This window comes from Podarcis melisellensis (assembly GCF_964234715.1).
Source record: "Podarcis melisellensis genome assembly, chromosome: 6".
NCBI classification, from domain to species: Eukaryota; Metazoa; Chordata; class Lepidosauria; order Squamata; family Lacertidae; genus Podarcis; species Podarcis melisellensis.
In genome coordinates this window covers 74465127-74488263 of record NC_138538.1, presented here as the reverse complement: position 1 = coordinate 74488263, position 23137 = coordinate 74465127, and the positions used below count along the sequence as shown (strand labels likewise).

The window sequence follows — 23137 nt, the reverse complement described above, 5'->3', positions numbered from 1 at the left end:
TTGCTTGTCTGATTTTATTTTCTTGGGGTAAACACTTCAGTGATTTGGTGATACCTTAGCAATGCACAAAGCATTCAAAGCCTTGGAGTTCCTTAAATGTTTCCATGCCTGTGGGCTTTTTGACTAAGTCAGTAAGGCTGGAACAAAGCATGATACATCTGTGCAGAAGCCTGCTTTAATTGCACATTGCTCTTGCTGGGTTGGGGAGATTTTGTGCAACCTGAAAAGTCCCCTCCAGGATTGCCAGGGTACAAAACCAAACTGCTCTCAAGGTTATGTGGCTTCCTCCATCATCTGTATGGCAGGCATGGATGCCTTCGAGGACAAAAACCTATATATGGGTTCCAGTATGAAATATATTGGGCCAAATGCACAGACACTTTGAAACTGAAAATACATGCATCTGAATTCATCAGTATGGGCCATTTATGCACAGAAATGTAACATCAAAATTTCCAGGAATGCTTGCGCTATACAGAATATGTATTTACTAAGTACCCATTTGGCAGAGTTCATAAAAAATGCATTAAGCCAAACTTTCAGATTTGCCTCCTTTGCATTTTGTGAGGAGAAGCTGTTTCATGGCATGAATATTACCAGGAAAGACATTCTTTCAAATGAAAATAAGTTTCTTAAATTGCATTTTGTTTTGTTTTTAATTCATCATTTTACTCAGAATTTTCTGTGCCTTTTCTGTTCCTTTAAAAGGAGATACATGGATCATACTTTGCTTGCTTGTATTGGAACAAAAAAATGCAGTGTTCTTGTTTTGGGCCTCTAGTCAGGTTTTTTTTTTAACACTTTTAAGTTCATTCAGGAATATGTTAGCACCTGTGAGCCATTTGCTCAGATCTAAATGATTAACTCTACCTTGCAAAAATAAGGGACTTGATTTCCCCCCTCTGAAAATGACAGCTATGTTTCCTTTTGTGATGAAATAAAACCTGTAGTTAAGAATTTATGAAGATGCAGATGGTCTCCACTTAATCTGACCTTTCTCAAATTGTAGGTTTGAATTAATTGCACAGGATGATGCTATTGTGACTGCATTAACACCACAAATGTCATGGTAGGCCATCAGATACTTGCAAAGTTGAGGAGTCATAAGAAAAAGATTAAAACTCTGTTTACAACATTTAAATCTGCTCTGACCTTTATAAAGTACAGTTTACTTTCCAAAGAAATATGCTGCCTGACTGTATAATAGCAATTAAGCATTCAAATAAAACTTTTTCTTTAACTGTTTATCTAACATACTTTTGCATAGTTTTTAAATTCGTCAGACAAAACCCTCACAGTTTCAAGTTTCTGTGAAATTCAGAATTTTGTGGTTTTAAAAATGCCTGTCTCATTTATTGTACAGCAAGCAGGTTAGGGTATACATATTTCAAAAACACCATGTAGGTCATGACTTCTGGGCATACAATATTGAGCTCTTATTACTATCATCTCAGCACTACTGCTCATCTGTTCTTGTTACAAATAAACCTACCCCTCTGATCCTTTTGATTTCACAAGCAGTTTGGATTGTTTGAGCAGTTAGATAAAGGTCATTTAAAAAGAAAAAAAGTCACTCAAAATGTTCGAAAGGAACTGAAATTCTGGAGGTGTGAAAATTTCTGCGTGTGGAAAGTCTGAGTGATATATTCCCCAGGTGGGAAGGATTAAGTAACAAGTGTGTTATCCTTGCATCTAAAGTTACGAACACATATCTTTACCATATGGTCCCTGTCATTGCCCCTGCAGACCCACATTAACATTTTACATTACATGGTGGTAAAAAGTGAATGTATTAAGTACCCTTCTGCTAAAATTGCTGCCTATGACAGTGGTTCCCCAATTCCACCCAACTGCATGACAACTTGAGGGTCTTGCAGACTACTTAATTTTTTTTCCTGCCTGCTGTAGCAAATGTGATGCACTGGTGCTAGATGCACTCTCTGCTTTTTAATTGTGCTGTTATTGCTTCTTACTGAATTTATTGTATAGAACTCAAATTATATTGTATTTTATGGTAAGAATTCAAATAATCCATAGAATTCAAATGGCAAGACAACAAAATACAATATAAGAAATAAAAGAAGCAATTCAAATGCAATTAAAAATTAAGAACATTTAATGTGATGGATGGGCCGTCGCCCGTCTTCAACCAGAAATCCATACACACACCACAGACCACCTGAACGAAGCTTGGTTCGCAGACCAGTTTAGGAAGCCCTGTTCTAAAACACAGCCATGTTTGGCAGAAAGTGTTATTCTCTCAGTCTGCAGATGAACTTAATGGCTGCATTTTCATACGCAATGAGTGCAGTGTATTAAATGACTTTGTTCAGTCCTCTCAGAAGTATGGCATCTACAGCTGAGTTGGATACCAGTTAAATACTTTGAAAAGGATGGATTTTTCTCCATCACATATATATATAATGATTGAACAACCAAAGCAGACAATATACATAAAGAGAACAATTACCTATAATAATATAGGTTCAACACAATGAGCTTTGTAATAAAGTATAAAAAATCAAGAGTGAATGAAATGGTTACAATTATTGTAAATGAGGTGTAAAAACACAAGTTGCATACTTCAGTAGGGAAGACCTTTTCCTTTCCCCCCTATTGCTGTAATATCAATTTCTGAACCTTTTATTATTCACTAATACGTCTTTAATCAGTCATTCTGACTACTGGGGATTACTGTAATATTGTTTCTGTTTGGGTCCTGAGACCTTGCCAACATTGGTGAGTTTTAAAGTGATAAAATTTCTGTAGAAGAAAGCGGAAAAGATAATATAATATAAATCTATGCTTGAATAGTGCAACTGTGGATGTGCAAATATACTCTCCTCCCTAGCTGTGGGACATGTGTGTTTACTGCACCCTTTCAATTAAGCATCAGTACATCCCAACAGTATGGCTACAACAAGCCATATTCTGATGGCAGTTCCATTTATCCACACATATCTTTTATACGTGAATTAAATCTGCAAAGGGCTAAGTTACAAGTGTTTGCATACCAGGAATTGGTAGGCCACACTAATTAGCTGGTATGCTAATAATAAGAACAGCTATTAATATTAGTTTTTTGTGAGCCACAGAACTGGATTCAAAAAAAAAAAATAGAAAAGAGTTCCTACACAGTAAAAATGCAACAGAAGGCCAAGAATAGACATTCATCTTGAATTTAAATATTTAGCATTTTCACAAGCCTGTGACTACAAGAGAATGTATTACGTTTAGATGGGATTTAGATCTTTGACATGAAGCGGATATTTGCATAGTGTGACAAATATCAAACTGACATTATGCTGTCTCATTTGATGACTTCCAAATGTCAGAGTGCAAGAACTTGTGTGTGGGGACCTCAGTGACTTTAGATAGTGTCAGTTTAAAAGACATTTACATTGACTTACTATTTAAAAAAAATATTTAAATGTATTAAATGTATTAAACAAAGCATTGTTAAGAAAGGAAGATGGTTGCTGGGGGAGTGGAGAGGGAGGAAAAGATTGTCATAAAAGAAGAAGGTGGTAAGTTTCAGCTAATTTTCACAGACGCCTTTCTGACAGGAGCAAGCAATACTTTGCTGCACTTTTGACAGCCCCTCTTCAACTGTTTCTGTCACCTGCCGCTCATTCTCCTATTAGTTTGTAAATATTTCATACTTACAGGTATGAAATATGTAGACTGCTGAAACATGGCCACACTGCTGTTTTTAATTGTTTTGTTGCCTTAGTGAAGTGAATTATTTTGTGGGCCTGCTGCTTTACGTGCAATTATCTTTGCACAGCAGCAGCAAGGAAACTGTGGTTTTGTTAAGCACCCTTTCACTTGGGCAGCTGCGGCCATGGTACCTTGGAAAATGCTTGTTTGGATATATTTCCCACCTGACCCTAAGAGCTCATGGCCCGCCACAGCAACTATGAAGGCGACGTGGGCCTGTGTATTTTTAAGCACCCACAATAAATTACAAATATGTTTTGAGGGAGCCTTGGGAGAAGGTGCCGCTGATGGTTCCCTCCTTTGCTGGCGGACACTGGCTGTGAGCTTATCCTGGCAGGTGGCTGTGTATAACCACTCATTTATTTTCCCACAATGCTCCAGGATGACACTAGCTGAACGCAGCGGTGGTTGTGAAGATTTTGCGCTGTCTTCAACCGGACTGCCATACAAACAGAAAGTGTGTCCTTGATTTCCCGCTGCCCACACTCTTGCCAATAAGGCACAATCCTGGGCCCTGCCCCTGCCCACATATAAATCAGGGGCGCAGCATATCTTGGATGACCTAATTCCTCATGAACTCTCCTAGCTATGAATAACTTCACAGGAAGCCTTGTCTCTATTTAGCTGACAGAGGCTTTTGGTGGAGACTTTCGAGATACATTCCATATAAGTTTTTTTCTTTTGTAGGTAATTGTTTTGAGCCACCTCACATGATGTTGCTACATGGGTTGGGTTGCCCTGTCTATTTTTGCCATGGATTGCTTTTTAAAAAAATTTTTTAGTTGCCACCTTTTATTTCTCTTTATCCAGCCTTTTGTCAAAGGAGCTCAAACAGCTCTTTTCACAACAACCTTGTGAGGTAGCTTAGGCTGATACAAGATGACCGGGCCCAAACACCACACCATTTGAACTCTGTGATGGTGGTTGGGGCAGGATTCGGACTCAGGTCTCACCCTGTTTTACGTGCAGTGCTCTAACCACTATGCCATGCTTAGGACTGAACTACTTTTAGCATTTCTTGGAATTGTACAAGATTACTTATCTGTGAATTAAAGATTGTCTATTCAACGGCATTCCGTGCTGACAGCGGGCCAGGAAGGTTTCAGATACATGAGAAGAGTTACAAAGTACTATATAACCATAATTTTCCAATTTGCGCACTTTCAGTTTATGTTGTTTCCCATGCACAAGTTTTGTTTAAAGGTCCTTTGTTAAAAAAAACAATTCTGAAAGTAATCAGACTTCACACCTTAGGAATGCAGAGCCTCTGGCTGTTCTTATTGTTAAATTTACAGTGCTTTTTCCCGAAGAAACGGGCTTCTTTTCATCACAATGTACACAACGTTGGTTATTGAGGTAACCAGGAATCAGCTGTCAGCGCCAGAAGCCGCATCCTTTGCCTTCGCCTTAAGGAGCGAAGGAGGCGGAGCGCCCCCTTGTGGACACGGGACTCCTTTTCAAGCCCGTCCCCGTTTTCAATCCGGGCGGAAGGGGCGGCGCGTCTCTCTGCCATGTCGGACTTGGCTTTAGAGGAGCTCTCTGCGATTGCCGCGATTTACTGCGGGGAAGATGAATGTGAAGTGCTGGAGGTGTCAGGTGACTGTTTCTCAATCCTAGCACCGCTGGCTTAGTGACCCATAACCGGGAGGTTTTGCTGAGAACCTCCTAATCACGACAGATGGGAGCAGCTTTTAGCACACCTGCTTTCAACAACAACAACACGGGGAGGGAAAAAGACCCGTTTGAAAAGCAGGGGTTCCCATAAAAATGAGGAGGGGGAAATTCTGTGCGGCTCCTGGAGGGCAGAGAAGAAGCTATGAAGGCCACAAAAGCAGCAAGCGGTAGATGAATTTCAGCTTTATCAGCCCATCAAAATCAGAATTACTTTTGATTCTCATTAGCGAAGATTAACTTCCCCCTTTCAGCAACCCCCTAATTTCCCCTCCCCTTTGAAATTGTTGCGCAGTTTTTAAAATAATAATAATAATAATAATAATAATAATAAATAATAATAATAATAATAATAATAGGAATGCTTAATCTGTTGTCCAGGTGCCTGCTTCATCAGTTTTTATCCCTACTCTTTCCCTTAAAGAATATCCTTAAGCATCTGCAAAGCGCCATTGTCTGGTTGCTGATTTTTTCCTGCTGTTTTGTACGCAGCCATGGATCAAGGGGGAACGGGTTGCATTTGAGAAGGGTGTGAACATAATTGAGAGAAAACCCTGGCGGAAGCCCAGGAGAGCAGCTGCCTGACAGCGTAGCCAGTACCGAGTTTAATGGATCCATTGGTAGTACTTAGTATATGGTAGCTTCCTATGTTCCAACAAGCGGGAGATGCAGGCTAGCTTGAGACTTTCTGGCCCATGGTCATCCTGTGAGTTTCATGGCTGAGTTGGGGTTTGAGCCCTGGTCTCCCAGGTCCAAATTCGATAAGTCAAGCTACTGCATTACGGGGCCTAAGTTCTTAAGTGCATGGTGGTTTTTACTGGCATAAATAAGCACCAATGCAAAAAAATAAATAAATCCAGGAGTAGATACACTAGATAACTCTTGTTCCTGCTTGCTTACGGTTCTTCTTTTTTTAAAGAAAGAATAAGATCAGTGCTTTGATTTCAGCTAGGGCACCTGAAACATTCACGGCCTAGGACCCTCGTACCTACGGGACCGCCTCTCCCAGTATGCCCCACGGAGGACCTAAGGTCCATAAATAGCAACACCCTAGTGGTCCCGGGCCCTAAGGAAGTTCGATTGGCTTCAACCAGAGCCAGGGCCTTTTCAACACTGGCTCCAGCCTGGTGGAACGCTCTGTCTCATGAGACCAGGGCCCTGCAGGATCTGATTTCTTTCCGCAGGGTCTGTAAGACAGAGTTGTTCCGCCTGGCCTTTGGCTTGGAGCCAATTTGATTCCCTCCCTGTCTTTCTTTTTCCTTTCTCCTCCTGTGATGAGGCTGCATTTTAATATTTTAATGCTTCAACATTTTAATGTTGTATTTTAATCTTGTTTTTAAGTTGTATTCATTCAACTTGTTTTTATTATTGCTTGTTAGCCGCCCTGAGCCCGGCCTTGGCTGGGAAGGGCAGGGTATAAATAAAAATTATTATTATTACAATAACTCCCCCCCCCCCCTGATTCACTGCCACTTTCCTGAATAGGCCCACAAACAAGATGTAGTGCGAAACAGAGGTTCAAAAACTAAGTTTGTTGTTTGTTGTGTGTGTTATGTGTGTGCAGGCGCTGCCCTTTGCCTTCAAGTTATGCAGTGTTTCTAAAAACATTTTAAGCAACGTGCTGAGACATTCCCTTGCCTTTCTCTCCCTCCATATAAGTTCCTATTCCTTCCGAGAAATACCCCTTTAAATAACAGACAGCAGCTGCAGAGAAGCAGCAAGTGGTCTGACTGCTCATGTAGGCAACATACATGATCCCAGAACTCCAGTTTTCAGAGCCAAGCGGATGTTGCCTTCCTGTGTGTTTTATTGACAGTGAGTGGCTTGATGGCGATATATTTTGGCTTAGATGTGTGCAGTGAGATGTAAGCTGATGCCCACATCCAAAATAAAATACCCGTGAGACTTCTCTTGCATTCCTTTATCTATACTTTCTTGTACAAAAGGGTGATTGTCCGGGATCAATCAGGTGTTCAGGAAAGATCAATCGCTTTCTGAGTTGAGCCCATTAAAAAATGGCGCTGAGCAGCTAGCTAACTTGAGCTGTGTACACACCATACATTTAAAACACCTTCCCCCCAAATCCTGAGAGCTGTAGTCCCCAGCATCTTTAAACTACAACTCCCAAGATTGTTGTGGGTTTTTTTGCCAAGAAGCGGGGAATGTGCTTTACATGTACGGTGGATACACAGCCCTGTGGATGATATTTGAGAGTCCCTTCCCTCTCTGTCATCCTTTTCCCCCTCTCCATCAACTGATACCTCCTTCCTTTTATGTCAAGTGGGGGCGGGGGAAGGAAATCCCAATTTCCTACTGGATATGTTTTCTCTCAGGCGTTTTTTGAATCTTAGCACGGGGGAAAAAATTAAAATGATGTAAGTTTTATTTATTTTATTTTTCTCCTCCCAGCTCAAATGTCTGTAAACATGCAAAGTGTTCCCATTCTGTTCCCATCTCTCTTGTAAGCATTGCCCTTGTACCTTGCTTTTCTGTCAACACCTGCTGGCAAGTTGAACCAAATGTTCTCCGCTGCTGCCAGTCGCCTCCGAAGACCCCAAGGCTGCTTTGCACGAGCTTACTGTCGGACTGCTAAACATCACCAATGCACATTAAATATGCATCTGAGTATGTTCCAAAAACAGTTCAAGTGTTTCCCCCACTGTGGTGTGCTACAAATGTGTGGCAATTTCTCTGTTAAAACTCAGCGTCCCCTGCCCGCCCCCCGCAGCACTGTAGCTTTTCAAACAGCGTTCCAGGGGACGCTGAGTTCTGCGAGGCATTTTTGAATGAGATCAGTAATTTTAGGCAGACTTTTCCTTTAAAAAAGAGCTGGCCCATCTTTGCCATCTCTGTCTCCAGTGTGAAGCCATAGGAAAGTGTGTTTGGTGGGTGCATCCTGTGCTGGTCTGTGCTTTGCATGAACTGAGCTTAGAAACCTCTGCAACAGACAGAGGGTTCCTTGGGAGAAAAGCGCATGTGAAGAAAGGAATCCCCGGAGATCAAAAATTTGAAAACCACTGCTCTCAGATAACTGAGCCAGATTGGGTGCTCATACCTCAAACGGTCATCGGATCAATCCACACAGAACACTTTCACCCATCCCTTCATTCAAACTGTGGTTAAGCCAGGAATCTCCTGATTAACCATAGTTTCCCATTTCATCCAGTTTGAGAAACTATGGTTAACCAAAAACTGGTTTGTTTACTTACACCAAGAAGTGGCTGCACATGCCCTCTAAAGAACTTGTTCATATTTTGACTTAATAAGCCACTACATCACCATCTGAATGTGGCCTATTGTGACAGTTTATTTTTCCTTTCTTCTGCATTACATGCATACCTAAAAGTTACCCTAAATAATTAATCCCAGACTCTCTTATAATTAATGATAGCAAATCCAGCTTGGCTTCTTTTTTTCTCCTTGTCAGATTTTTGTTATAAAAAAGTTACACATCTTTACTGTTTCTAACTTTTGACATAGCAGAGAGTCTAATGGGTGTCAACTTTCTGTCACAATTTTTTTTATATATCGTATGTATATATATATATATAACAAATTGTGATGAGTAAATGAATGACACTAGCCAGAATTTGCTTGACTTGCTAAAGGGAATAGAAGAAACTGGAGATTTTTGTTCTGTTTTCCAAGACTAAGTTCTCCAGGTTTAAAGAGGGGATGGGGAGCTGCCTTTGTCTGGTGGGCTAGATTCTTATCTCTCCTCATCTCCTTACCTCTCCTTGTCAGCCATTTTGACAGGTGATCTGGGCCACAGTGTAGCCATCTCTGCTCAAAGAACAGGAGAAGCTTGCTGTCTTTCTCAAAACGATTGTCAAAGTCTGCAAACAAATGCACATTTGATTTATTAACACATTAATCAGTGAAGGTTTTGTTAATCAGGTGTCAAACCCTATCTTTGGTCTGGTAAGAATATATATATTTAAAACTCTATTAATAACTGTCAAAAGAGGATTCTAAAAATTAGAAGATAATATGTTTTGGGAATGCAGGCAAGACATTTTATTTCCAGAATCAAGCTGGAGATCTTTTGTGCCTCCCAGTTCTGCAAAATGTTCCAGTATGAGATATGTATCAGTTTTGCAAAACAAAACTAGTTTTGCTGCTGTGGATCCCAGGAGTGTCTTTGTAGCATCCAAATTAGATTGAATAATTTATGAAAATGTTTGCTGTTAAAATACAAATCGGCTGAAATGTTGCTTACCCATGTTTAGCGTTGGAAAAAATCCCATATGCCTGATCACTGAGGCACTAGGCCTGGGTGATATATCAATATATCTCCCAGGACCGGTATGAGGAGCGGACCGCGATGTCGGCTTCACTTAGCGGTATATCACTGGTGAAGCCGCCACCGCTCCTGAGTCCCTCTGCTAGTGACTTTCTAAAGTGAGTGCTGCACAAGCATCTAATAATTGTTTGCTAACGGGCATATCTTTCTATCTAGGTTTTCTCTGACTCTTAAGATTGGACCCTGCTATTGCTCGATTGTTTGCTTTTATCTCCATTTTGTATTTTGCACACTGCCTAGATGTTTCAAATATATTCAGCAGTTTGGAAATGCTAATCAACGAAAACAAATTATGCCCGTTATTAGAGATGGTTGCGTTAAAATCAAGGGACGTGAATGGGTCAGAGTAGAGATTTCTTGAGGTTTGGTGGGTATGGGGTGTTCTCCCTCCACTTGGTCTGAGTTTTCTGAAGCTTAGGAGTGACCCGCTCAACATGCAGCAGGCGTTTTATTGAAAATGATGTGTGAATGAATTTAAATCAGGTAATTAACAAAGGTCTGCTTTACTTTTTATTGTCTGGCCTCAAAGATTAGTGTTGCCGATAGACCGACATAATTTACTTGTTAATCCACTCTCTCGTCCTCCTCTACGGTTTGCTCAGCTATCTTGCCATAAAACATATATTTGTTCATCAAAATTTGGATTTCTGCAGGTAACGCTCAGAAATGCACAATGAGTGGGTGACACAGAAAGCCGGCAAAAAGGAAAAAAAGGAGGGGTAGAGAGGGAGCCCTTTCTAGCTGACACCAAACACAGAAAACAATTTGAAGTATGCCAGCACTAAATTTACTGATGATAAGCATGCAGCTGGGGGAAATGAGTGAGAATGTGCTGGGTTTCCAACTTATTAGCACAATAAATGTCAACAGAATGGTAATTTACTGCTCTCTATTTCAGATAGCACCTCTTGTGAAAGAGTCAGGCAAATAGAAGGTGCTATTACAGGTAGGTAGGGAGACTTATTGTAATCCGCCAACTTCAGCTGCCAGCGGCCCTTCTGAGTCAGGGCTGTTATCATGTTCAGCCTGATATGTCAGTATTATTTTGAAATGTGCAAGAAAAATAACCCCAAAGCAAATTCGAGGCACAAAGGGGGCCGGCTGATTTTGCATTGCAGGCCGGGGCGCATGAGGCAGGACAAGGAAGATAATAAGATAAAGGACATTGGTTTTGGGTTAAAATAGGCCTCCACTTTATTGATTGCAGGTGTAAGTAGGCTTTGGCGAAGGCATTGGGTATGTATCTCTTTTTTTTAATTTGCATTTTATTTATTTGTTAACATTCTTATATTACATCAGTAAATGTTGTCATATTACATTACAGGACTTACTATAATTTCTAACATGTATACAAAAATTATATGCAAATTTCATATACCTAGAAAGAAAATGAAGGGGAAAAAAGAACAAAGAGAAAAAACAAAAACAAAGTCATCTCCTCCTAGTGGATTAATTGGCCGGGTTGACCCTGGATTTTGGCATACATTGAATCAGTCCTACCAGGAGTGTCATATTGGAAGGTTGCTGTAGCCTAACAGCCCCTGTGTGGGCTCCTGGACAGAAACACTCCCTCACGGACCCCTTTAGCGGGGTACCTAAAAGGCTAAGAATCCAGCCCAATGCCTTATCCGCCATCAAGTTATGATTGCTGGCAAAAACCTCCCAACTGGCCCAATTTGTCTTCAGGAAAAAATATCCTTCCCTGGCTTCCAATACAGCAACTCTACAATTCTGTGCTTCAGTGAGTATTTCATGTGGACTGACCTGAAATCTGGAAAGGACCAAATCTGATGCTCAGGGCGAAGGATCCAGTGCCAAACCCAAATGGTTGGCTCGGGCATGGCCTCTTTATATAAGAAATAGGTGGACCTTAGCTGGAACCTGGGTCAGTCAGGTTCGCCGCTGCTGCCATGCCTCCCCCCAGCCAACTTGAAACTGGTCTGTTCAAATGGGGGATGCCCTGTCAGTTTGCATTTCTTAGTACAGAAAGTATTGATCTGATGTGTGGAGATCTTTCCTATTCTACTTAGTTCAAGAGTGTTCTGGAAGGTTTCTTGCTACGTGAAAGAAACAGGCAGAAGGTCTCGGATGTTTGGGTTATTCCTTCTGGGAAGCTGAGTACAGCTGATTTAAACTGGTTCTGTTATCCTTTCTGTCAAGGTCATGCTGACTATAATATTCAGGCCAGGAGGAGCCTAGGTTTCACACTCTCTCTTTCTGTCACTTTGTTCTGGTGCGGTGTTCTGTTCTGTATGCTATAGTGTTAAGGTTCAGTCTTATTATAAGTTATAAGTAAGTTAAGTCTGCTGCAACTAGATTGCTTATGGACTGTGCCTATCCTGAATGTATTGGATTTGTGACCATTATGCTCATTTGCCTTCAGTAGCGGTAAAGCTCTGCTGGGTGAAGTACAATTGCCTCTGGTCTATTTTTTGGGAACTCTGCAATGTGTTTAAGTTCCTTCCTCCGCACATGTTGTGCCCAGCACTCTGTGCGGCCGTGGGGGGAGGCGCTGACATCTCCCAGTGGCTGCATGGGGTGGGAAAATGGCATCAGCAAGCGAAATGGGAGACTAGGGTTGCAGTTTGATATGCTGTAGGCCAGGGTTGGGAAATCTCTTGACAGCAGTCCAGATCATGAGACCTTGAGGCCTCATGATTTAGACAATGGTAGTCTCTCCAAGATCAAACCGATCCATTCCTAAGGAAATCAGCCCTGAGTGCTCACTCGAAGGGCAGATCCTGAAGCTGAGGCTCCAATACTTTGGCCACCTCATGAGAAGAGAAGACTCCCTGGAAAAGACCCTGGTGCTGGGAAAGATGGAGGGCACAAGGAGAAAGGGACGACAGAGGACGGAGATGGTTGGACAGTGTTCTCAGAGCTACCAGCATGAGTTTGACCAAACTGCGGGAGGCGGTGGAAGACAGGAGTGCCTGGCGTGCTCTGGTCCATGGGCTTATGATGAATTGGACACGACTAAACAACAACAACAAAAGTCTTTCCAATCTGTTTCCCCTTCCTGATGCTGCTCTGTGGTTGGCTTTTCTGTATTTGCCTGTCAGTCAGTGCCTCTGTGTCCCTCTTGTTTCCTTGAGAGTGCCCATGGAAGACAGGAGCAATGTCTTCCTCTTAGGGCAACAGTCTACTGAGAAGGAGACTCCATTTCTCGGCATGCTGTTCATAGTGCTCAGTGTTGTCGGAACCATTTCAGCTCATGTCACTCACTAAACTGTCTTCGTCTGTTGTTTGGCAGAGGGCACTGAAGCTTGCGAAGCCGTGTCAGCCGTGAGGAAGGGGCGGGAGGCAGGAATCAGACATAGCTCCATTGCCCATCCCATGAAGCCGAGGTAGATCTTGGGAGGTAGGGAAAAGACAAGCCACTTCAAAAGAACTCATCTGAAACTTGGGACTGCTTCGCTGCGTCTTTCAGATCTGTCTCTCCCAACCCCTTCAGAATGAATCAAGTTGACATTTTAGCAACTTTTTGAAGGAATGGGGTGAAGTGGTTGGAACACATCAAAGAAACGATGTAGTGAAGATCTGAAAAAAGAGCACCTTTCATCTTACACCCTAACTTTTTTCTGTTTTAGTAGAAGCAGATGAGATCCTTGTCCCCTCTTAATTTAGCAAAAGCGTCGCTATTGTTTCACGCTGGCTGCATTGCTGTTGGAAAACAGCACAGTACAAAAAAACCACGTGCCATTCTACTCCTTTTTTCCATTGCCTTTGATTCAGGCGATTAGTCTGATGACAATAATGAAACTCAGCATTTTTATAGCACGTTCCAAGTGTTCAAAGCCTTTCGTGTTGCAGTAATTCTTTCAGCAGCTCTCTAGAAAATAGGGCTGTAATGGCAGCGTTGCCAGTTTAGCGGCTATGGCTGAGGGAAAATCACAGTTTTAGTCATACAGTACCATATACACTTAAAATAGAAGAAAAAATTATGGTACTTTGAAGAACCGCTTGCAGGTCGGTCGTTTCTGTTGGCTTGGAAGTTACATATTTTCGAGCAAGTTTTGTGCATAACTAGGGTTTCAGTGGATAGTCTGGGATCTTGTGGTCTGGGATCTCTCCGACTTTATTCTGTACTGCCAAAATGCCTGTTGTTATGACAAGTATGGTACGTGTAAAGCAAAGGTTCATAAATTGCATGGGTCTCCTATAAAGGGTACTGTGAACTCTAAAGACATAACTTAGCTGGGATAGCTCAGTCAGTAGAGCATGAGACTTTGAATCTCAGAGTCATGGGTTCAAGCCCCCGTTAGGCAAAAGATTCTTGCGTTGCAGGGGGTTTGACTAGATGACCCTCGTGGTCCCTTCCAACTCTATGATTCTCTAAAAAAACTGTGCTAGACCATATCCAGAGTCCATCTAGGCCAGTCAGATAGTTCAGAAAGGTCCACAAATAAGTCATGAAGTCAACGGTGCTTCCTTGTAGTATATTTGTACCCATAGCAACTGGTATTCAATTAGGGGTACCCTGTCTCTCAACAGTATTATTCATTTATTTTATTTTATTTTTTAAAAAATATGCTGGTCTACTTCCCAGTTGGGAAACCAGAGTGATGCACAATATAATGAAAACCAACAATGCAAAATAGTTTACACCATCATTATCATTACCATCTTTTTTTTAAAAAAAAACAACACCCTCACAATCTTCTAATAGCCATTGAAAGACAACTTTGTGGGGCTAGGCTTAAAACCTTTCACATTTGGTAGCAGTCAGTTCCATAAGCTGATTATGGGTGTTTGTGAAGAAATTTGTTCTGGCTTGAATCTCTTGCCAGTTAGTTTCATTTGATGACCCCCAAGTGGTCTCTGTCTCTGTCACTCTTTCTCTCTCTCTCTCTGGATATTAGAAACTTTATCTTCGTTTATTTTCGCCAGCATCCAGGCCGGTTGGCAGGTGTTGGCTCTGCTTTTGCAAAGGCAAAAATTCAATTCCAAACCCCCACACCAAACGACTGGCTTCTGAGGGAGAAAATTGGGGACACCCCCAAAGGGGGAAAACACCTCACCCTCTTGAAGCAGGCGACTAGTTAGGGGATACGTTTTATTTCACTCCTGTCCCAAATCCACAGCTCATAAACAGCCGGTATCTGCCATTTGCCTACCCTTGGTTGTGTTTCATGGCTGGAAACTTTTTGTTTTGCAGAAAGCAACTTCAGGCAACAGTGATCTAGATATAAGGGGATTAACATAGGAAGTTGGGGGTATTAATCCTTCTTTCTCTGCACTGTTTTCTCTTGAAAATTCGTCCTACCCTATCTGTGCCATGAGGGTCTATTTGCTGTAAATAGTTTAATAATAATAATAATAATAAATTTTATTTATATCCCGCCCTCCCCAGCCAAAGCCGGGCTCAGGGCGGCTAACAAAAATAAAACAGTACAAAAGTACAGTACAAACAACACTCTAAAATCATTCATTGTAAAATTGATTCAAATCAAGCCACTGGCAACCATTGTGCCAGAGCTCCATGAAGATTGCCGAGGGAGGGAGTCAGGCTGTGCCCTGGCCAAAGGCCTGGTGGAACAGCTTAAGTAGTTTGACGCTTAAGCAACATGACTTTACTTGCATGAGGGGAAAAAAAACAAAGTCTTGCTTGTTCACCCTCAAAGAGTCCTGGTTTATCTTAACTAATAGTTATTGATTAGATGGAATCCATATTTGTATTCCCAAGACTTATATTGAATTTCACCAACACTTCAACAGACCCTTCCACATTGCTTTCCATTCAAGATCTATTGCTATGAATTCAGGTCCTGGATTAAATTCTTACAGGTGTGTTAAAGCATTAATCTCTTCTTTAATCCCTAAACTAAAATGTTTAGGGTAACAATTGGCTGTATGACTTCCCTTTTAAGCACAAAGGACAGAGAAATATCAAAGGCAGAATTCAGGAATCTTAGCGTAATATCATTTAGACACTCTTTTCCCCCTTTCCTTTCTTAAAGCTGTTTTGAGCACTCTCCAGTGTGACTTGAAAATTATAGGCTTGGCCTGATTACTGATTTTCCTTCGCCTATTTTGGGAAGTAGCTTATCCAGTTCATAATTCACATAACAACATGCCACAATACTTTGCCATTTATATATTGGTTTTTGAATGTCCAAAATGCTTCACTTAATGTTTTATTTACATAACTTATAACTTGTACCTTCAGCATATTAAACCATGCTAAGAAATATTAGTTTTATTTGTTACATTTATATATCATCTTTTCCTGCAAGGAGCTAAAGGCAATACAGTGGTACCTCGGGTTACATACGCTTTAGGTTACGGACGCTTCAGGTTACAGACTCCGCTAACCCAGAAATAGGACCTCGGATAAAGAACTTTGCTTCAGGATGGGAACAGAAATCGTGCTCCGGCGGCACTGTGGCAGCGGGAGGCCCCATTAGCTAAAGTGGTGCTTCAGGTTAAGATCAGTTTCAGGTTAAGAACGGACCTCTGGAATGAATTAAGTACTTAACCCAAGGCACCACTGTACTCATGGTTCTCCCTTCCTCATTTTAGAGACAGTGATTGGCCCAAGGTCACTCAGTGAACTTCATAGCCAAGTGGGGGTTTGAACCCTGCTCTCCCAGGTTACACCACCCAACAAATTCATGGTGGAAGCAATATCTTAGTTTCTCAAAAACAGTGTGCAATCTCATACTTGTTTTGTTGTTTTTGTTTTAACTATCTATTTGTGCCTTTTCCTTGTATTTTTATCCTGTGAACCCTAAGATCTTATGATGAAGGGCAGTATTGTCAGTCTAATAAATAAAATAAGTAATGGAAACGAAGAAGTAAATCCTATTGATTTAAAATGGATTACTCCCAGGTAAGTAGATACTGGATTACAATCTTAGTATTTTAGCCACTGCATCAAGGGTGGTAAACCTCAGCCCCAGGATCTAAATGTGGCCCTCCAGGCCATTTTACCTGGCCCTCAGGCTTCTACCCAAATCCTTTTCTCTCAGGCTGCACCGTTAACTGGCCCTGATAATTCCGTTGGTGATATTTCCTGGTTGGCCTATGTTCATGAATTGGGATTATATGTTCATGAACTGGGATTATTCGAGTGGTATCTGACCACATCTACTTTAGCTGTACAAGGTTGCCCACAAGTAAATGTGACCCTCAGGCAGAAGCAGGTTATCCACCTCTGCGCTGCATGGTACACTTCACATTTGATGTGTCAATTTTGTACTTGGTGGCACTGTGGGTTAAGCCACAGAGCCTAGGACTTGCCGATCAGAAGCTCGGCGGTTTGAATCACCGCTACGGGGTGAGCTCCCGTTGTTCGGTCCCTGCTCCTCCCAACCTAGCAGTTCGAAAGCACGTCAAAGTGCAAGTAGATAAATAGGTACCGCTCCGGCGGGAAGGTAAACGGCGTTTCTGTGCGCTGCTCTGGTTTGCCAGAAGTGGCTTAGTCATGCTGGCCACATGACCCGGAAGCTGTATGCTGGCTCCCTTGGCCGATAAAGCGAGATGAGCGCCGCAACCCCAGAGTCACCCATGACTGGACCTAATGGTCAGGGGACCCTTTACCTTTATCCCTCCGCAGTACAAAAATAATCTCACACCAGACATTTTATAGTTATATGAAATATTAATAGATCATTCAGGTTCCCCCGCCCCCGAGAGTGAGTAAAGCTTTTTTCTGAGGGTAAAAACAAACCAACAAACAACCAACTGTTGCAAATATGTTAATTGACTCTCAGTTGATCATTGCTTTTGGCTGCTTTTTTCAGAGACGGAAGGAATCTCGTTTAGGATTCAGACCAGCGCAAAAGGACCTTTGGGCACAGATATATTGTTGAAGCTGTTGTTTCATTTGCCGATTGGTTACCCATCAAGCCTGCCGAATATCTCTGTTAGCTCTGAGCAGCTTACAAGGACGCAGTGTGCGGCCGTGAAAGGGAGATTACTCGAGGAAGGAAAGAGGCATTTTTCACAGCCCATGGTACACGAGTTGATTCTCTGGATACAGCAGAATCTTAAGCATGCTGTCGAGCAAGCTGAAACTTCAGTCTGCAGCGGGGAAAGTACTCTATCAACAGACGGACCTGAGGAGGATGGTGTCTGGATTGCCCTTCTGCGTTTAGATCATATGAGAGCGAAGGGAAAATATGTCAAAACAGTAGAAAAATGGTGTGCAGATCTAAAGCTGACTGGAAGACTGATGTTCATGGGCAAGATGATTCTGATTCTTCTTCAAGGAGACAGAAGCAGCATTAAGGTGCAGACATTGCTCTGATTTGCCGGTTCGGTTGCTGATAGCTCAGAGAACTATGCCAGTTCAAATACATTCAGGTGTTTTTTTTGTATGTTTGTTAGGCGTTTTGTGAAACTGGCTGTTTTATTAACAGCAATGTCTTTTTAAAGTTTAAGCTCTGTGTCCCGCCCCACGCCACCCCGCGTGCACTTTGTATTTAGAGCAGGGTTTCCCGAACTTGTGTCTCCCGCTGTTTTTGGACTACAACTCCCATCATCCGTAGCTAGCAGGACCAGTCGTCAGGGATAATGGGAATCGTAGTCCACAACTATCTGGAAACCCAGGTTTGGGGAATCCTGATTTATAACTAGATTTAGCATTGGGTTAAGAGGGTCTGGTCAGCCGCTAACCTCAACAGGTAGCTTATTTCTGAATTGATGAAGAGCCAGCAATATTAGCTCCACCCATTGATCCCCCCCCCCGGCAAAGGGATCTTTTAATCCTCATTTCTCCAGAGGAAACAGCAACACAGGGTTAGCCAAGAGCTGTATCTCGCCTGGCATTTGCCTGCATTTTCCTCACACATGGAAGAAATTGGCTGAAGTCCATGTTGGGAAAACTTTGTGCCGAACTTCTGTGGCAATTTACACAGGATCTTTGCTTGGGAGGAAAAAAGCTGGTTTTCAGACAGGAAGCTGTTGGGAGTCTGAGGCCTACTGTGGCCTATTCCTATTCTAGGAACAGATGGAACCAAATGCTAACCAAACAGACTTCTGGTAAATACTGACCGTTGTACTGCCACATCCCTCAAAGACGAATGCATGTGATTATGGCTGCACTATGGAGAATATGGTGTTCTGTCTTCCTGCAACAAGTTTCTTCATAGTCAGTGTAGCAGAATTGTAGTGGAAGCCTGGTTTCTAAGATAGATTACATAATTTGGATCAGGATAAGCCAACTGCAAACCTAGACATAACTAGGATTTTTTTATTTTTAAAAAGGGATAAGTACATGTAACATAACCATAGAGGTAGGAAGGTCGAATGACCCTGTAGACTACTCATAAATGTATGCTCTTTCAAAATGTAACTTCCTATATGTCTTATTCATTTAGGGATTTCTATACCACCATTTAGGGACATGGGTGGCGCTGTGGGTTAAACCACAGAGCCTAGGACTTGCCGATCAGAAGGACGGTGGTTCAAATCCCCGTGACGGGGAGAGCTCCCGTTGTTCGGTTCCTGCTCCTGCCAACCTAGCAGTTCGAAAGCATGTCAAAGTGCAAGTAGATAAATAGGTACCGGTCCGGCGGGAAGGTAAAATGGGGGGAAGTTAAAACAGCGGGAAGGTGTTTCCGTGCGCTGCTCTGGTTTGCCAGAAGCGGCTTAGTCATGCTGGCCACATGACCCGGAAGCTGTACACCGGCTCCCTCGTCCAGTAAAGCGAGATGAGCGCTGCAACCCCAGAGTTGGTCACGACTGGACCTAATGGTCAGGGGTCCCTTTACCTTTACCTTTATACCACCATTTACCAAATGGTCACAGGTTGGTTTGTAAGTTATGAAGATTGTAAGTGCAGAATGTGAAACACTAAAACAGCAAACTAAAATAATAGCAACAATGGGTTGCTATCTAAAGTAGCGCTAATTATATCCCTGATGGTTTTAAGAAGTTTGTGGGTAGCTCCAGTTAAGAACACTGGAAGACTTGGTGCATCAAATAATAATAATAATAATAATAATAATAATAATAATAATAATAATAGGCCAGCACAACTGAAGCATGTCACCAGCGTTCCCTCATGTATCCCATCATGGGTGTATATTTTCCATGCTTTACATGGAAACACAAGTGTAATGCTGGTCTTGCAACTTCAAACTTCACCTGGTCTTTCACCTTTAGTCTTAAGAACCTTGAGATTTTGACCAGGGCAATGCTAAGGACGGGCCTCCTTCCCCTTTTTATTTTTATTTTTCAGCAATAAAGTTTAATCAACAGGCTCTTACAGTTGACGTTTCATGTTCTGATGTTGTGTGGGTTTTTTTGTGTGTGTGTGTGATTTAGGAATATCTTCTTCTTCAGAAAACCAGCAAGGTGGATGTGGATTCGAGCGGAAAGAAGTGTAAAGAGAAAATGATTAGCGTTCTTTCAGAAACAAAAGCCCAGGCAGCACACAGAAGGTATAATTTAGCACTGTTTCGGCAAGAAAAGCAGCTTTGAATTGATAATTACATTCTGACACGGAAGCAGGCATATTCATGAAGTCTTTCTTGTACAACATAGGTTTCAGGCATTTGAAGTCAAAGAGTACTCAACGCTGGGTGAGCTGCAAAATGAATTCAAGGCTGCGGGCCTGGCAGAACTGTTCAGTGAGTTTGTGCTGGCTCGCTTGAAGTAATTCTGAAGCAGGCACATGCGGCTGAGACTAAAAGTGTCATTGAACGTATCAAATCGATGCCGAGAGAAGGTAAAATGAAAGGTTTTGGTGGAGGACAGCTCTGAAGTCTCTCTTGCAAAATGTCAGGAAAAAGCTGTCTCCTTGGGAAGTTCTCCTCACACTCAGAACGGGTGATGTTTTTGATTGTGACAACTCTTTGCTGGAACACTTTGCGTATTAATGATATTTAAGAACCATAGGTCAGATGGGAAGCATGGGCGGCACAGAAATCATCCTCTTCTTTGGGATCAGGGTAGATTGTTCCTCCTTTCTCTTATAATTAAATGATCTTTTAGAATAATTTGTTTCCAGTGTGACATTTTTGGGGTATGTTTATGCTACTTGGAAAGCTGTACAAGAACCACCCCCCTTTCTTTCCACCATATTTTAAATGAACTTTGTTGGGAATAAAGAAAAATGGCAATTGTTTATACCTCATCTCTAGCCTGCTTTTCTGCTCTAGGAGTTCCCAAAGCAGCTTAGGCACAAACTCCTGGAAATAAGTCTGACTGAACTCAACAGGACGATTTTTCTGAATAGACATGTGTAGGATGGCACTGTTAATTTGTGAATAAGATGTTACATATCTAAGACAGCAGCTGTTTTAAGTTTTATTTGCTCTTGTTTAGATTTGGGGAAATGAGGGGAAATAACTTCGCAGAGATGACTTCTTGGATGAACCCTTTCACGCTCATGTTTTCATCTACCACCATTCTAATTTTGATATATATTTTTTTTAAAGCCTGTATTTCCCCAACAACTTATTAGCTCAGAGGTGGGGAACCTGTAGCCCTCTGAATGTTGTTGGACTCCAACTCCCATGAGCCCTCTGATCAGCAGACAGGGATGCTGGGAGTTGTAGTCTTGCATTCTCTGGAGGGCCATTTTATAGCTAGTCAGAGCCTTATAAATGACTGTAGCATTCCTATGTCAGATGTATCACCACCTCCCACAACATCTGGAAGGCTACACATTGACTTCCTTTCTCTAGAAACCTGCATCTGGCTGTGGGTAGCCCTTAACAAATTGGGGTGCATCTCTCCCCCACCCTCTGCTTTCATGATACAGAACGGTGCTCAAACACATACAGAAGGTGGTTGACCTTCTTTGGAGTTCATCAAGCTGCAATGAGCTTTGTGATTTTTTTTCTTCATTTCAAAGCATATGGTTGATGTCATTTCAATCCACACTTGCTTATTTACTGCGACAATAGTAAAAAAGAGAGGGGGGGAAGAGTGGGAGGGGGGAACCTCTTTCAGTTTTCTGTGGCAGATACTTAAGCATTTCATCTACAGATGAAATGGGTTTGAAATGGCTCTTCGACATCAGATTTATAGCTCGTGTGTTTCAGATGGCAGCATCTGCCTTTGTGACATTTAGGAAAGGACCATAAAACATGGATGTTTAAAAGAAAGGAGGGGTTGAACATAGCACAACCTTGGCTGGTTCAGACTAAGGCAGTGTTTCTAAAACCTTTGATTCAAGGGGCCCATTACACCTCTGACTATGTGGCATGCTTCGCCTTCACGCTTCAGATGCTATCCTAATACTTTCATCCCTCCATCTCTCTGGTCTCATCTAAAACCCATTATCAGCCAGTACAAGTTAAATGTATCTAAGGCTTTTAAAAGATGCCCTTTCAAGAGATACCATGAAGGTGCCACTGTAATTGCAGGTGAGATGTCTGGTACATGACACCAGTTGAAGATGTGCGAGGGAATCTTTGACCCTCCAGGTATTGTTGAACGACAACTTCCATCATCCTTGGCTGATAGGAGTTGAAGTTTGGCAACATTGGAGGGCTGCGGGTTCCCTGTACCTGGTCCAAGGAACTACTTTTCATCCCCAATGTTTCCAGATGAAGAACTGTGAGGGGAGAGAGACTTTCTGCTGGCCATCAGGCAATGGCTTTTTCCACTCACTTTGCCCCACCCTCTAGCCCTAGGAACCCTTCTTCCCAGACCATGACTTTGAGATCAGCAGAAGCAGCTGGGAAGAGAGGAGGAGGTTCAGGGATATTCCATTTTAAAAAATATATAAATTGTGCATCCTTGTTTCTCAACTTTGCCCTTTTATGTATGTTTTTTTGGTATTTTATTCATTGTGACTTGCTGTTATTTTTATTTATTACAGTTTAGGAATTCTTTATTGTAAATGGTTAAATGTAAACTGCTTAATTATTATTTGCTGATATTTTATTATACTGTTTACTATTGTAATGGATTATTGACTATTGCTTTATTTTATATAACTTGATTATTCTAAAGATGTTTTCGTTATGACTTTTTTTGTATGGGATTAGATTGTTATTAGGTGTGCGATCTTTGCTGTCAATTTGGTTGTTCCTTCAGCTTGTCACCTGCCTTGTGTATAGTAATATAGAAAGGCGGTATGCAAATTCAAAGTGAAATGAAATTAAATGTTGCCAAACGAGCTGCTTCTGTGCTCCACGTGAATCAAGCCCTTTTATATCTACCTCTTTTCGTGGCAAACTCTTCTAACAATACTGTTTAACCAGTGTACAATTTGTTTGCTCCATGGTGATAGTGAGCTTTAACATGGGTGATGCCTAAACACTGTTATCATTGTTCCACTACATCGCTAGTAGTAAGAAGCAATATCTGTCAGTGCCATCTGTCCAACCTAGTGAATTCAGCACTTGGTGGCGGCTAGGGAACATAGTCAATGCTTTAATCATCATTCCTCCCCGCCATGTTTTGCTATAAACACGGTGTGCATGTGAGTTCATTCTTTCTCTCTCACACAGTTATGCACGTGCTACAAATGCAGGGACAACA

The 23137-nt window shown here is 41.9% G+C and overlaps 1 protein-coding gene across 4 annotated transcripts; it reads left to right on the top strand.

The window, feature by feature from the left end:
* The first annotated feature begins 5060 nt into the window (after window positions 1-5060).
* Window positions 5061-22772, top strand: RWDD3 (RWD domain containing 3). 4 transcript variants are annotated; one of them, XM_081914303.1, is made up of 5 exons: window positions 5061-5316; window positions 10593-10640; window positions 17440-17927; window positions 19985-20082; window positions 20186-22772. In XM_081914303.1, the coding sequence occupies exons 1-5, from the start codon at window positions 5232-5234 to the stop codon at window positions 20298-20300; spliced, it is 834 nt and encodes a 277-aa protein (XP_081770429.1). In that variant the 5' UTR covers window positions 5061-5231; the 3' UTR covers window positions 20301-22772. The 4 variants fall into 4 exon arrangements, with proteins under 4 accessions (XP_081770429.1, XP_081770428.1, XP_081770430.1 ...); XM_081914302.1 differs by having other exon boundaries at window positions 5067-5316; window positions 19967-20082; XM_081914304.1 differs by lacking the exon at window positions 10593-10640 and having other exon boundaries at window positions 5075-5316; window positions 19967-20082.
* Window positions 22773-23137: the final 365 nt, after the last annotated feature.

Bases quoted from the DNA above. Each gene is read 5' to 3' on its own strand.
- RWDD3 (XM_081914302.1), top strand. From the start codon at position 5,232: ATGTCGGACTTGGCTTTAGAGGAGCTCTCTGCGATTGCCGCGATTTAC. The intron at 5,317-10,592 runs GTGACTGTTTCT...TCTCTATTTCAG, and splicing joins TGAAGTGCTGGAGGTGTCAG to ATAGCACCTCTTGTGAAAGA. The intron at 10,641-17,439 runs GTAGGTAGGGAG...TGCTTTTTTCAG, and splicing joins AATAGAAGGTGCTATTACAG to AGACGGAAGGAATCTCGTTT.